This window comes from Peromyscus eremicus, chromosome 1, assembly GCF_949786415.1.
Source record: "Peromyscus eremicus chromosome 1, PerEre_H2_v1, whole genome shotgun sequence".
NCBI classification, from domain to species: domain Eukaryota; kingdom Metazoa; phylum Chordata; class Mammalia; order Rodentia; family Cricetidae; genus Peromyscus; species Peromyscus eremicus.
Window position 1 is genome coordinate 97,873,807 of NC_081416.1, and position 15,047 is coordinate 97,888,853.

At 48.4% G+C, this 15,047-nt stretch overlaps 1 protein-coding gene across 12 annotated transcripts; it reads right to left on the minus strand.

Moving 5' to 3' along the window:
* Positions 1-222: 222 nt before the first annotated feature.
* Positions 223-14,537, minus strand: Pgap2 (post-GPI attachment to proteins 2). 12 transcript variants are annotated; one of them, XM_059269826.1, is made up of 6 exons: positions 14,398-14,537; positions 12,330-12,504; positions 2,535-2,787; positions 2,337-2,431; positions 1,614-1,722; positions 223-1,414 (listed from the first exon to the last, which is right to left on the minus strand). In XM_059269826.1, exons 2-6 carry the CDS (start codon positions 12,492-12,494, stop codon positions 1,284-1,286), a joined length of 753 nt encoding a protein of 250 aa, XP_059125809.1. In that variant the 5' UTR covers positions 12,495-12,504; positions 14,398-14,537; the 3' UTR covers positions 223-1,283. The 12 variants fall into 12 exon arrangements, with proteins under 12 accessions (XP_059125809.1, XP_059125779.1, XP_059125785.1 ...); XM_059269796.1 differs by having other exon boundaries at positions 2,325-2,431; positions 14,398-14,536; XM_059269802.1 differs by lacking the exon at positions 14,398-14,537 and adding an exon at positions 13,678-13,956 and having other exon boundaries at positions 2,325-2,431.
* Positions 14,538-15,047: the final 510 nt, after the last annotated feature.

Consider the following 15,047-nt stretch of genomic DNA (forward strand, 5'->3'; position numbering starts at 1 on the left):
GAAGACTCCTAGCTAGCCCAGCTTCCAGGCTGAGTCATTTCAGAGGAGAGCTCGGCCCCTTGTGTGCACCAAAATGGAGGCTGAGGGCAGCCATAGGAAACACTAGGCAGCATGGGTAAGGGAGAGCCCACAGAAAACGGGCTGCTGTAGACGTAACCCCTCCCTTCCTCACCTCAGTTCCCATGTACAAATGAGCCCCAGGAGTAACATACCTACCCCAGATTGTTGGCAAAAGAAAAAAATTTATTGTCCTTTGAGATAAAATATACAAATCCAAGCTGGGGATCTGGGGCAGTAGAGAAAATGAAGGAAATCAAGGAACTCATTCTTGAATAGGGAAATCTACCTCTGCCCCTTTGTCAGAGGGAAAGGTCTTAATATGCCTGTGATTTTAGAGGTTAATTATTTTGGTTTTTTTTCTGAGACAGGGTCTTTCTGTATAGCCCTGACTGGCCTGGAACTCAGTGTGTAGACCAGTCTGTCCTTGAACTCACAGATATCTGCCTGCCTCTACTGTGCTGGGATTAAAGGCATGTGCCACCATGCCTGACATTTCATTTTTGAGACAAGGTCTCACTGTAGCCCAGGTTGGCATGGATCTTGATGCAGTCCACCCGTCTCAGCCTCCAGTGTGCCAAGCTTACAGGCATATTTCAGCTCGCCCAAAAAGCCAGTGGTTGTAGATGGGAAGGAAAATACATCCTATGCTTGATGCTTCTGGGACAAGTCATCTGTCAAGTACAGAGCACTGCTTCCATCAGATGACCTCAGAGATGCCGGCAAAGCCTTCCCCGCAGGCATTCACAGGAACACAGTGAGGCTGATGGGAAGAGCGTACATCTGGAACACCTGGGCAATTCATAGAACTACAACCACTCTAGTAGATCACTAGACACATCAGTCAAATGAATGACCTAGAGCAAAATGGCTGTGATCTTCAGGTAGCAGCCATTGCTCAGTGGTTCCTAACCTCAGTGAAAAGTGTCTATTTAAAGGTCAAAAACTAAATGATAGTCATGAACCTCAGGACCTTTTTTTTTTTTTAGCACCAAATGGTGGAGCTTTCCTGCCAGCGCAGTTCTGAGGACCTTTCCGTTAGTGGTGATGTTTCTTGAAAATCCCTGTGAGGGTTGGGGAGACACCAGCATGCTGGGGTGAGCCTTGTCACGCCCACTCCTGCTCTTCTCCCCCAGGTCCCACCTGGAGAGGACATGGAGAAGGCTGGAGTGGCTTCTTGTTTCTGAAGGGCAGTGGGTTGCCTCTTGCCAGCATCAGAGAAGGATTTAGAATCTCTTTTCCTCGGGCTGAGAGGTTATCAGCAGCTCTTTGTTCCCGAAGTCCCACCAGGCTGTCATGTGGAACGCCATGTTGGTTAGGACAACAGTGTACTCCAGGATGGCAAAAATGGTATACACTGTTACGAGGACACAAGGAATAGGGCATGATGAACCTCTTGTTTTACCCTCTTAGTGACTTCCTAAATCATCACATTACCAGCCCACCAGAGGGAACACAATGATAGCCAGTCCCCAAGACCACTGCCTACTATAAAAAAACACCACAGGTGCTCTGAAGTCACTTATGACCATTTACAGATCCTAGCCTGGTCTCACCTCCAGCCTCACAATACATGTTGTGCCGGAAGTAGACAGCCAGCGCCGAGAAGAAGGAGACGAAGTTGATGATGAAGAGCCGCTGTTTCCAGCTGTAGGACTTGCGATCCTAGAGGATGGACTATCTGATCACTCTGCAGCTTGTTGGGTATATGTGGGTGGGCTTCCCTCTTAGACTTAGTTCCTAAGGGCTGGGACTCCCCCCTTGGTTCCCAAAGTGGTCATGGAAGGAAATACAGACGGGCAGCAAAAATGATGAGCATGTCCACATCCCTGCATTTAGGGGGATAATGAAGCCAAGGAATAGAGCTATCTCTTGTCCTTCCTACTTCAGTGGGATGGAGTAGGAAAGATGCATGGAGTTCACCCACCAACCCAACACTTTCAGGTATTGTTGGGCAAAGAAAGGCCATGTATGTGGGTGGGGGTTCTTACAAACCAGCCCACTGACATAGTGTTTCTAACCCACTGGGCCTGGCTGCTACCCTTGATTTTGGCCCCATCTCCAGCCTCTATGCATTCTCCAGTACTACCCAAATGGTTGACAAGTCAACTATTCACTTTTCTCCAAGCCTCGGCCCAAAACCCCCATGCCCTTCTGCTGGGTTCCTAATAGAAAGTCCTTTGTCAGCCATCATTACCCACATCCTGAGGACAGATGTCCTTGATTTTCTTCTGGGCTTCCTAGTGCCCAGTAGGGGTAGACCGTACCTCCTGACTTACTGTGTGCTTCTTGGTCAGCCGCCAGAGAATGCAGGTGAGGAGCATGTAACTGAGGGATGCCGCGATAAACACAATGAAAGCATTTTCATGGATGGCTGGAGGGAGAAAGGAGGATGGACACCACCCTCACCCTTAGGCAGGAAAGGGGGCTGTGCCCTCTTCCCGTGCCCTTCACCCCTCCCTTGTCTGGGCACCCACTGAAGTCCTCAGAGGAGGAGACATAGGTGAGCACGAGCAGCGCGAGGTTCTCCACCACGTTGAGACTGAAGTTGAGGCGGCAAAGAAGGCGGTAACCCGGACATGGGGATGCACAGCTGAGGTAGTGGTTCCAATAGGCGAAGGCCGTCAAGAAGCGGGGTGCCGAGTGCAGGCCAATGCAGAAACGCCACACGTAGCGCTGGGGAACCTCCCCACCAATGGCAGAGCTCACTGATGGCAGGTAATTGGGCACCTAGAGAGTTAATCCGGGAGTCAAGGCATCCCATTTGCCGTCCCGCCCACCAGGAAGGCCTTCTTCCCATCTATTAAAGCCACCCCTTTTTCTTCCAAGTTCTCCTTCTGGCGCCCCCTCAGCCTTCCACTTTTAGGTCCCAGAACTGATATGTTTAGTCCCTAATCTGTCTGGGATTTGAACAAGAGTAAGGTTATCTCCATCTTTCTTGAAACTGAAACCTGCACGTTTGAGCAGGTGTGCATATGATTCAGGGTCTCCCTGTGCTGATAGCTCAGGGTTGTGCCTGAATAAGGCTCTGTGGGCATCCCAGGGTCCCAGGTATTGAGTCCTGAAGACCAGGATGAGTCACAGACCTTTGGACTTTCTTTGGAACAATGCTACCCTGCTGAGCTGTTCCTCTCACTGCTCCCAGCTCCAAGCATTCCCCTAGGCAGGGGCACCAATGTGTAGAGGATGCTGTGAGGTCCTGAGGGGAGCCAGGAATTCCAGGTAATCTCTATCCTAATTGTGTGATCATGTTTAAGAAAGTGGGATCTTCTGCCAGGCAGAAGAGGCGGCCCACACCTTTATTCCCCACATACAGGAAGCAGGGGCAGGTGGAGCTCTGAGTTTGAGGCCAGCCTGGTCTTCAGAAGAAGTTCCAGAACAGCCAGGGCTATAGAGAGAAACTCTGTCTCCAAAACAAAACAAAAAACAAACAAAAACAAAAAGGAAAGGAGGGAGGGAGGGAGGGAGGGAGGAAGAAAGAAAAAGAAAGTGGGGTCTTCTAACCTGATATATTCTAAGAAAATGGCCCTGGGGCTGGAGAGATGGCTCAGAGGTTAAGAGCACTGGCTGTTCTTCCAAAGGTCCTGAGTTCAATTCCCAGCAACCACATGGTGGCTCACAACCATGCGTAATGAGATCTGGCGCCCTCTTCTGGCCTGTAGGCATACATGCAGATAGAATACTGTATACATAATAAATGTCTTGAAAAAAAAAAAAAAAGAAAGAAAGAAAAAATATTCAAAGTCTCTAAGAAAAGAAAAGAAAATGGCCCTGCTGGGCATTTTAATCCCTTTAGAGACAAAGGCAGGTGGATCTCTATGAGTTCCGGGCCAGCCAGGGCTACAAAACAAGCCTGTCTCCAAAGAAAAAAGAAAAGAAAATGATCCTGTCCATCTTCCTCAGTGCCTAGAACTGCTCATTCTTGTGGAGCTGCAGTCTCACTCCCTAAGCTTGATGAGAGAGAGGAAGTTAACAGTCACAGAGCAGAAGCAAACTTTAACACACATGGACTCATTGGGGTATTGTGTGACATGCAGGTCTGGAAGGTGAGAGCTGCTTTTGTAAAAGATTCCAATGCTAGAAGCTGTCAATCCATTGCCCACACTTTCTACAGACTTTTAGACTCAACAACAGCCAGGGCACTGTAGAGCCTAGCAACCCAGCGACTCTGCTCTAACTATGAAGGGTCCAGTCCTTAGATCTTCAGAAACAGAATTCTGGAAGTTCCATTCCTTCCTTCCAAAGAAGACACTGAATGAGCCTCTGGACTGCTGGTACAGTGGGCAATGCTGGAGGGACCTCCCATGGCATGGGGTAGGCCAGCCAGGACCTCACAGCCACCACAGCACTGCCAGAGGAAGCTAAGAGAGAGTTTTCAGAGAAGGCGCTCTAAGAGCTGGGTCTATATCCCAGCACTGTCTTTATCATCTAGGTGACCTTGAGCAAGGCCCTTCACCTCTCAGCTCCAAGGTCTTCACTGGTAATAGTTATAATGTTACCTATTTTATAGGGTGATTAATTTTGTTTAATTAATTAAGACAGTCTCACTATGAAGCCCCAGCTGGCCTGGTACTTGCTATCTAGACAAGTTGGCCTTGAATCACAGAGATCACAGAGATTCACCTGAGTGTGCCGGGATTAAAAGCAGTTGCCAGTATACCTGGCTTTGTAGGGCCACAGCACTTCTATGGTGATAGAGCTTCTACAGTGTCGGGCCCACAGTGGGTATAAAAGTGACGGCTTTCATACATCAGGCTTTCATGAGAAGCCTGAGAAGAAGGCTATGAGTCACAGGGCTACTGAGTATAAGCAGCCCTTTCCACTTACAGGGAAAGGCAGCACAGCAGGCAGTGAGTGAGAGCACTTGCCTTTACAGCCTCTCTGATGCCCTGAGTTGGGTGACTGAGTGCAGCCTTACTGGAATATTTACTCTGAAGACTACTTCCCAGTCTCGACTACGTTGTGGGGAACAGGACCAGTATCTAAAGCCGACTGGGAGAACTGAAAGCATTCAAGGGGGCAGCACCTAGCTGAGAGGAAGAGGTTAGCGACTGTCGGGCTGTCTTCACAAACTGCTTTCGGATTAAAGGTGAGGCAGGAGTTAAGAGTAGGGACTGTGCATCCATCACATACAAACATTCACACATAACCAGGTAAAGATTTCCACCTCCTTCTCCGGCACATCGTTTCCCTAATTCACTAACTGTGCCAACAACAACCTCAGAGTCTCTCAGACACCAGATGCACACAGTTCATTCCAAACGTCCCCATGAGACTGGAGCTAAAAGCACTGATGGGCAAAGAACCCCTTTCTAATAGAGAAGTAGATCAGAAACTCATAGAGGGAAAGTTCCAAGAAATCCCCTAACCAGGGACTGGAAAGATAGCTCAGTAAAATGTTTGCTATGCGAGCATTAGAACCTGAGTTTGAGACCTAGAGCCCAGGTAGAAGAAGCCAGGCACAATGGCATGCACTTGTAATTCCAGTGCTGGGAAGGCAAAGATAGGGAGATCCTTGGGACTCACCAGCCAGCCAGCCTAGCCAAATGAGACTGTCTTAAAAACAAAGTGGATATGACAACACAAGATTGTCCTCTGGCATGCACACGCACACACGTACACTCACACTCCTTATCAGATTATACCATTAAAGAATAATTCTTTTGGCCTCAGGCAAAAGTCATCGTGTGCCCCCCCCCCCCCACACATATACTAGTTATAAAAGCCTTATCTACCTTCTTGTCCTCCAACCTTTTACCAACTTGACAAAAACTCCAGCTCCTGATGATCCTATTTATTCCTTCTCTGGGCTCCACTCTCTCATCTGGTGCTGGTCTGTATCTTCTTGATGTTGGTCGCCAGTACTACCAGCCAGTGCACTAGCGTTCCCACTGGTCTCCCTATTCTTTTTTTTTTTTTTTTTTCTTTTTTCTACATAGGGTTTCTCTGTGTATCCCTAACTGTCCTAGACCTCGCTCTCTAGACCAGGCTGGCCTCTTGCCTCTGCCTCCGGGGTGCTAGGATTAAAGGTGTGTGCCACCACTGCCTGGCTTGGTTTCCTATTCTTGATCCCTAGTCTTTCTCCATTCAGAAGCTGGAAGGAAATTCTAAAGCACAAACATGTCTCTTTCTGCTTAAAATTTTTCTAAAGCTCCCATTACCCTTAGGATAAAATTCACAGTTGTTAGCCTGGTATTCACAATGATCCTTTCTCACCTCCACACATTCCAGCAACAAAGTTCCCTCCTTCAGGAAAGAAATCGTCTCCAGTATCCAAGCTGGATTAAATGTCTCTTCCGAGCCCTGTGGTCCCTGTATCCCTTTTATCACAGTAAGAATCCCAATTCAGTGGCAAGAGATGGCTCAGTGATTAAGAGAGCTTGCTGCCCTTCTAAAAGACCCCAGGGTGGTTCCCAGCATCCACCTCAGGCAGCTCACAGCCACCTGTAACTCCAGCTCCAGAGGATCTGATGCCCTCTCAGCCTCCATGAGTACCTGAACTTATGTGCACATACCCACACACATAGAAATAAGTAAAAATAAAATCTTAAAAAAAAAAAAAAGAACTCCAACTCACTATATTGGAACTATGTCTAAGGATTGTCTCTTGTGTGAATTAGATGCTAAGAGCAAGTGTATATTCATATCCATGCCTCTGACACACAACTTGTATTCCTGGTCCTTCAGAAAAGACCTCGCAGATTGATCTAGGAGGCAGGAAGTCCATCCTGGTTTCTAGCTACCCTGAGTGGACCCAGGTTGTGGGGCCTAGGGCTGCCAGTAGAGAAACCAAGCTAGAAGATCCCAGAGTTAGGGGATCGTTCCCCTAATCTGAGCTAAAACTACCTGTTACTTATCCTAGCTCCAGGTCTCATACACATCCTTAGTCCCTAGCTTCCTCTCGTCTAGTTTTTCTTCAGTATCTTCCTCATTTTCCTGCCCCATTCTGCCCAGCCCCAACCCCTCCCCCCTCCCCCGAATGCCCTCAACATCCTCTGCCCCACTTCTTTTGCATTTTCTGTAATCCTCTTCCAACTCTTAGAGGTGGTGGTGATTCTACTCTTGGAGTTCCTGCCTCTCATTTCTCCATAAACTCTGACCTGTCCCACCCCCAACCCTCTGGTTACTTTCCTCTCTCTGATCTTCCTTTTCCTCCTACTCCCTGATTCTTCCCTTACCACTACCTCATAACCTGCCCCTGCCCGGGGTGCTGGGAAGCCTGAAACTCACCCCACAGTCAGTGGCCACCGTGTACTCAAAGTGGAACACCAGAGACCAGATGATGCAGAAGAAGAAGCCGAACAGGGGAAAAGTGATGACCCACCAGACAAAGGCTGTGAAGCGGAGCCGGAACACGGTCCCATCGGGGTCCAAGGGCGCAGAGAACATCCTGTAGGGAGTGGTCCAAGCAAGGCAAGGGACACAACTTGGGGCCTGGGAAAGTGGAGCCTTTTCCAGAGCTGGTACAAGGAAAAGCCAGAACATAAGTAGAAAGGGGACAGAAAACAAAAGAAGATGCGACAGGAGTGGCAGACAGGCAGGGGCAGTTCTTGGGAACCATGGCACACTGATGCTCTAGTTCCACCTTTTAAAGAGCCTGGACAACAAGCGGATCGCAGGGCCTGAACACTGGAACTGTGATGGTTTCACTTCACAACCCTCACGGCAACTGAGAAGGATCAGAAGTGGAAAAGTCATTATTGCCATCACACAGAGGAGGAGACAAAGGCCCGGAACTATGCCAGGATCCAGTGCCTGGACTAAAGGCTTTTGTTATCTAGCAGTGTAAGGCTCTAAATTAAGGACCCTTGGCTCAGCCTAGCTAAGCCCTCCCACTGACCCTGTCTGATCACATTCCTCCTTCTCACCCATGTTCAACTAGGAACAATGAGAGTGTCCTCGGCCCATTTCAGTAGAACCACAGGTTACCAGCCATTCCACCCCCAGGCTCTGAATGAGCTAAGCGCAGGCAGCAGCACTCTGGTCCTATGGAGGACCAAATGTCTGTTTCTTTCCCCTCTGAGAGGACTACCAATCCAAACTCTGGAGAAATATGAGGGTCTTCGGAACCTTCTCCCTTCAGCTTCAGCTAGTGCACTGAGTCAAAGCCAGAAAGCCTGCATCCAGGGTAAGCACAAGTCCCGGAAAGCTGGCCTTTTCCCATTCCTTTTTCCTTCCTGGCCGAGAAGTTCCACCCACAGCCCCTCTGGCCCTGACCACCATGGTTCCTCCAGCTGGGCTCCATTTGGGGCAAGCTAAGGCAAACAGAGATGGCTTTGGATTAAAAGGCCTAGGACCAAATCTTTCCCTGGACCCCACACTTCCTCCCATTAAGGAGGAAGCGGACCCTAGTCTACCAGACTAGCTCTTCATCAGGAATGGGGTGGAATGGGAGGCTGGTCAGGAAACACTTACACTGGGTGCTGAAGAATCCTGGGCTGGGATTGAGGGCTCCAGCCAGACTGAAACGGCTTCAAACCAGAGGGTCCCACCTCCAGGTCCTCAGGGCCTGCCTTCCGCCCACAAAACCAAGTTCTCCACGCCTGCGCAGGCACACAGCCTTCTCAGAATCAACAAGGCCACCTCATAAATCCCAGAACACTGTGCAACTGTAAGAAGTGATAGTGACTAAGGTCAGCCCACGAGCTTCTCTGCCGGGCATGAAGGCGGAGATCTTTCTAAATACTGTGTCCAGGGGAGACAAGTGCCTTTTTAGAAAGGGAAAAAGAGAAAGAAGAATGGGATCCAGCTCTTTCTGATTGAAACATGACTGGGAATCTCTTTTTTGCTCCACTAAGAGAGCTGACTACTCCTGCATAAAGAGAATCAAAGGCCAGAGAGGTGGCCACCGAAGGGTAAAAGCACTTGTCATGCAGCTTGATGACCTGAGTTAGCTCCCCAGAACTCATAGAAAGGTAGATGAGGAGAACTGACTCTCAGAGTTATCCTCTGACTGCCACACGTGTGCCACGGGACATGCGTGCAGAACTACATGTGCTTGAGCACACACACATACACACACACACACACACACACACACACACACACACACACACAGTAAATAAAATAGAATCAGATCCGAAAGAGTTCTAGACAGGCCTGAATAGGAGGTATCAGTGTCCAGCCTGTACCTGTACAGAAATAGCTAATGATAGCTTGGGTTTTGTCAACAGAAGTCTGATAGAAACAGGAATAAACAGTATTACTTGTGCCTGTATTTCCCAGGTCAGCTGAAGTCCTATTATCTAGATTTGGGCCCAATAAAGACAACACAGTTACCAACTGGACTGAGTCCAAGGACATATTTAGGGTTGTAAGGAGCCTATAGACCCTATTCTGGGAGGAAGGTTCCCTCCAAAAATTAGAGCTCTTCTACTAGGACAGACTCGGGGGTCTCCATTATTGTCTTCTCATCTCTGCAGGACTGATATAGTACCAGGAGAGCACAACGCTATGGTTATCACAACAGAGCCAAGGCCCGGGCAGACATTTGGGGGAAAAAATCTATTAACCAAGCATGGTAGTGCATGCCTTTAATCCCAGCACTTGGGAGGCTGAGGCAGGTGGATCTCTATTAGTTCAAGGCTACCCTGTTCTATAGCAAGTTCTAAGCCAGCAAGAAATGTATAGTGAGACCCTGTCTCAAAAAAAATCACCCCCTCCAAATCTATGCTTATTATAAAAAAAAAAAAAAAAAGTGTGCTCATTGTCAGTTAGTTACTAAACCTCTATAGAATAGGTTACCTAAAGAAGGGAGCTCCGCCAGGCGGTGGTGGTACACGCCTTTAATCCTAGCACTAGGAAGGCTGAGGCAGATGGATCTCTGTGAGTTCGAGGCCAGCCTGGTCTACAGAGTGAGTTCCAGGACAGGCTCCAAAGCTACACACACACATAGAAAAGGGAGCTCCTTGTTACTTGGGATGTGTAAGCAGAGGCGACATCGTTGGTGATGGTGTGCTACTCTAGGTTACTTATTTTATTCCTAGGGTTGGCCCTTCCTGAGATATTCTGGATAAGAAATTCAAAGCATAAATGAAAAGCTTCAATATCCAACAGAAGAGTTCCAGGGAGTGGGGGTGGAATATTCCCAGGGTCACTAGGCAAGCAACTACCCATGCTTTAGTTCCCTGGCTGGCATGCCAGGAGTGGGTAGTGGGTATCAGGTAGGCTGAGGTCACTGGTCCCGTTAGCCCTCAGGGCCAGTCGGAAGGGCAGAGCAAACAGCCTACTCAGTTTGACTTATAAGCTGTAAAACCTTTTTAATTTTGTTTGGACTGTCTGCCTTTCCCAACCACTAGACTGGGAAGTCCTATCCTTTTACCCAACAAATACTTTCTGACTCAGTGCGGTGCTTGTTCTCACGGCGATCCCAGTATGGTGTAGAAGACAGATACGGATATGGTAGGACAAAAATGTAGGTAATTAACACCAAGAATAGCAGGTACTTAGAAGAGGGAATTAAGTTTGCCTCAAAGAAGCTAGGCAAGGTGTTCTAGAGGAGGAAACACCTTGGAAAGGATTTTCAGGAAAGACAGGAGTTAGGTAATGGGAACACATCTTAGGTAAACACTAAGGCAGGAAATGATCTTAGATCACCTAGCTCAGTGGTTCTCAACCTTCCCAATGCTGTGACCCTTCAATACAGTTCCTCAGGTTGTGGTGACCCCCAACCATAAAATTATTTCTTTGCTACTTCATAACTGTAATTTTGCTACTGTTACGAATCATAACATAAATATCTGACTTGCAGGATATCTGATATGTGACCCCTGTGGGAGTCACGACCCACAGGTTGAGAACCACTGACCTGGCTACTTTCTTTTCCCCTACTCCTGTTCCTTCTATTTACTTTTTACTTCTTTATTGGAGGGTGGAGTGAGATAGTCTCACTCTTTAGCCCAGGTTGTCCTTGATTTCAAGTGAATCAATTTCCTGCTTCAGCCTCTCTACTGCTGGGATTATAGGCATGAACCACCATCTCTTGCTTCCCTATCCCCTCTGATATCTCTCATCAGACTATGTGCCCTCAGTCAAGGCTCATCTCCTCAAATCAGAAAAAAAAAAATTCAAGTCATATTGAACAAAAGAAGTGAGCCCTCACCTCAGACTCCCAGACACGATCCTCTGCTAGACCTAGACCACCTATGGAGCAGATGGGCAGATGGTTTTCACAGAAGAGTGAGGATCCAATAGAGGAAGCTGGGGGGGCCTTCAGAGCCCTCTCTAACGTTAGTTAAGCTCCATGCCCAGGCCCATCTCCTGACCCACCTCCTAACCTTATGATCTCTTTCTTCCTTCTCATTCTCTTCCTCCTCCTGTTTTCCACCCTTGGCACTCCCCACCTTCCCATGCTGTCTCTACCTGGAGCTCTATAGTAGCCTTGGAAAGGAGAAGGGCAGGCATCATCAACCTCTCTATGGACATAGAAACTGAAACTCACTCCCTGGGTCTCAGGTAGCACTGTAGGTCAGAGAATAAGTCTAATAGATGTCAACACAGTCTTCACCTATTTATTCTGATATTTTACGAAGAAAGAAACTCTCAAATCTCTCTTTATAGCTTAAGCACCCTCAGAGGGCATGGGACCTACCCTAGAACACATATTCATGCACATAACTAGGTCTCCACACAGATAGACTGACATTCTCTCTCACACACACAATCCTACTTAAAGCCATTAAATACAGGTATGTCCCTCACAATCACAGACAGACATATACATGCAAAAATTGCATTCCCATGAACACAGGCATAAATAAGCCCATAGTAACACACTGTGAGACCTACAATGTCCTCTATTCCAGTCCTAAACCCCCTTCACCCTCCAGGAAACCTTGGAGCTCCTGAATCTGCTCCTCTATGAAGCAGTGACTGGATTCTGGGTTTTTATTTCTTTGTTTTTAAGGCAGTGACTCTCTATATAACCCTGGCTGGCCTGGAACTCACTATGTAGATCAGGCTGGCCTCAGAGATCCACCTGCCTCTGCCTCCCAAGTGTTGGGATTAAAGGTATGAAGTTCTAGACCTGGCCCAGGTTCTGGGTTTGGGGACTGCTCAACTTTAGTGACCCCAGTTCCTAGAACCTTCATGGAAAGTAGAAGGGGCCTAATTCATGAGACCTCCATTTACAAGCAACCCACCACCACCCAGTAGCCCAGTATATTTGATGGAGTCTACAGGAGAACTGGCTAATTCCATTAATATCAAATCAGGATCTCAGAAAAGATCCAGATGGGTCTGAATATGAGCCCCCAGTGCCCGCCAAGCCCTACCCCACAGTGTGTAGACGTTGTCTCTTTGAAGTGGAAGAGCAGGGACCAAAGGATGCAGAAGAAAAAGGCGACGAGTGGACAGCAAACCGTGACTAGGGCCACCATGGTGAAGCGGAGCCGGACTAGGGTCCCATCCCGGTCCAGCGTCAGCGGGACCTGGTACATCTTGTCAGACCTGAGGATGGAGGGCATGTTGTCAGGGTCTCAGGCAGCAGGACTGAGGGCCCAGAGGTAACACTGGCTATGCTACACGGTAGGAGTGTGAAGAGACTCCTAAACTCTTACGGTCCCTGTCCTGGATAAGGAAGACTGACTCGGAATCCCACAGCAACGCTCAGCTTCAGGTTCTGAGGGAAGAGGGTGAACTTCATCTATACTAAGATGAAGCTTGAAACAGACTGTACAGCCCTCTCAACCTTCTGCCTGGCTAGACAGGCCTTAGACTACAGTAGTTGATTTAGCTAGTCTTTCATTGGTTCAAGAACCAAACTTAAAACCAACTGGTAAATAGACTGACCCATGTCTCCCCACCCCCACTCGCACCCCCAAGTCTCTGCCCCAGCCTCTTGGTTCATGGCCTATCAGTTCTCACTGCTTCTCTCACCGGTGCGGGCCCTGCTGCACTTTCAGGCCCTTCCCAGACTCTGGGGTGCTCTATGCAGCCACAGCAATCCAGTGCAGCAGGGACTCCATGGAAGCTGACAGAACCTCCGTCCCATGATTATCCCTGCCTACTGCCTCATGTGCTCTAAGGGTGAAAGGTTTTGCAGAATCAGGCCGGGTGATAGCCTGGTCTTGCTGTGTATAGGTCAGAACTGCTTGGTCAGCTTCTGGTGGTTTCCCAGTACCCAGTGCCTCCTGAGATGAGGTGAAGGTTCTTGAAAACTGATTTTTCCCTCAGACAAGAGTTTCTGCCAGGCAGTAGTGGCATGTGCCTTTTGTCCCATCCCTCTGCCCTTGGGAGACAGAGGCAGGCGGATCTCTGTGAGTTCAAGACCAGCCTGGTCTACAGAGCAAGTTCTAGGACAGACAGGGCTCTGTGACACAGAGAAGCCCTGTCTCAAGAAACAAACAAACAAAGAGTTTCTAAGGTGAGGCACTGTAAGAGCTAAGTACACACTAACAACCCTAGCCCAACCCCTCTCGGTGCAGAGAAGAGAAGCTGAAGCAGGATTTTACTCAGGGTCAGCAATAAGGAAATGTAGGGTCCATAAAGAGCCATATATTTCAACTCTGACTTTTTGATCCCTTTCTCTCTGCACCCAAACTCTAGACGGGAAGGTCAGATTAGGACTGGAGTGAGCAAAGAACAAAAGAAAACAAATATGCCTGGCATGGTGGTGCACACCTTTAGTCCCAGCACTTGAGGAGCAGAGGCAGGCGGATCTTTGGAGGCCAGCCTGGTCTACAGAGCAAGTTCCAAAAGAGCCAGGGCTACACAGAGAAACACTGTCTCAAAAAACAAAACAAAACAAACAAATACTTCTTCATACTATATAAATGAGCCAATCTCCCTGTTCCCATTGTAAAGACGGAGAAAGCAAGAGGCAGAGAATCTCTTCCTCAAGGCTGAGCCTGGGGAACAGTCATTCCCAGAGTTCAGGTTTCTCGGTGCCAAGCTACAGCTGGCTCCAGAGACATAAAAAACCGGCCCTTCTGGTCTCAAGCCATGACTCTTTCTGGCCCCACCCTTAAACAGAACTCTGCTCTCAGGCTGGCCTCCTAGCATTCCAGAAACAGGTGGGCACACCTCCGCATTTTCATCTACCTTCCCAATGCCTCTCTGCCAGGCTAGACCAGGCTGCCCAACCCAAATTCTCAAGTCCTTCCTTCCCTTTGGGCCAATAAATATTTGGTCAAGCATCTCCCCGGAAGTTGGAAGTGGCACTGATGACCCTCCCACAGCCAACCCGTTCCCTGAATGGGGCCCTTGATGGGAGCGCTTTCCCCACCCAGACCACACCTAGACTGTATATGAAGTAGATTTAACCAGTCCTCCTCCTAATCCCCTGGGAACCTCTGGGCTCCTCTAACAGAAAACCAAATCTTCAGATTAAAGAGACCTTACCCAAGAAAGGACCAGGAGTTGGTGCAAGGACAGTTTCAGAAACAAACAGGAGAGTTGGTTCCACTTCTTGCCTTTGTGTCTGGCCTCTCCCTCTTAGGTGTGTAACCTTGGACAAGTCACCTAACCATCCTGGGCCTGTTTCAGATTGTACAACAGGAGAAAAACACACGGTCTAGATTACTTCTAAGGCCCCTCCAACTTGGTCCCTGCTTCCTATCTCAGTTTTAGGGGCACACTGCCTGAAGTTCTGCTCTTAGCATTCTCTCCTTCACTGGGACTCCTCAGTCGATTTTACTTTGTTTTATTTTAGTGTGGTGTGTGCAGAAAAGGTCTTACTGTGTAGCCCAGGCTGGCTGGAGACTCCTAATCCTCCTGTCTCTGCCTTCCTGTTCTGGGATTACAGGCACCACACACAGGGCTCTGAAAACTGCTGCTTTTAGGAGTATCCCACTTCATATCCAATGTCCCCAAAGATCTCACTACCACCTTCCTGTCAGAATCCACATTTTGACCTCAGCACCTGATATACAATCTCTTATAATCCTATCTATTTTAGGAGTAGGTTCTGTCCTCTGGGTTCCCATTTCACAGAAGAGTAAATTGAGCCTCAGGGTGGTTAAAAAACACTTACTCAAAGCCACAGGCAGAGC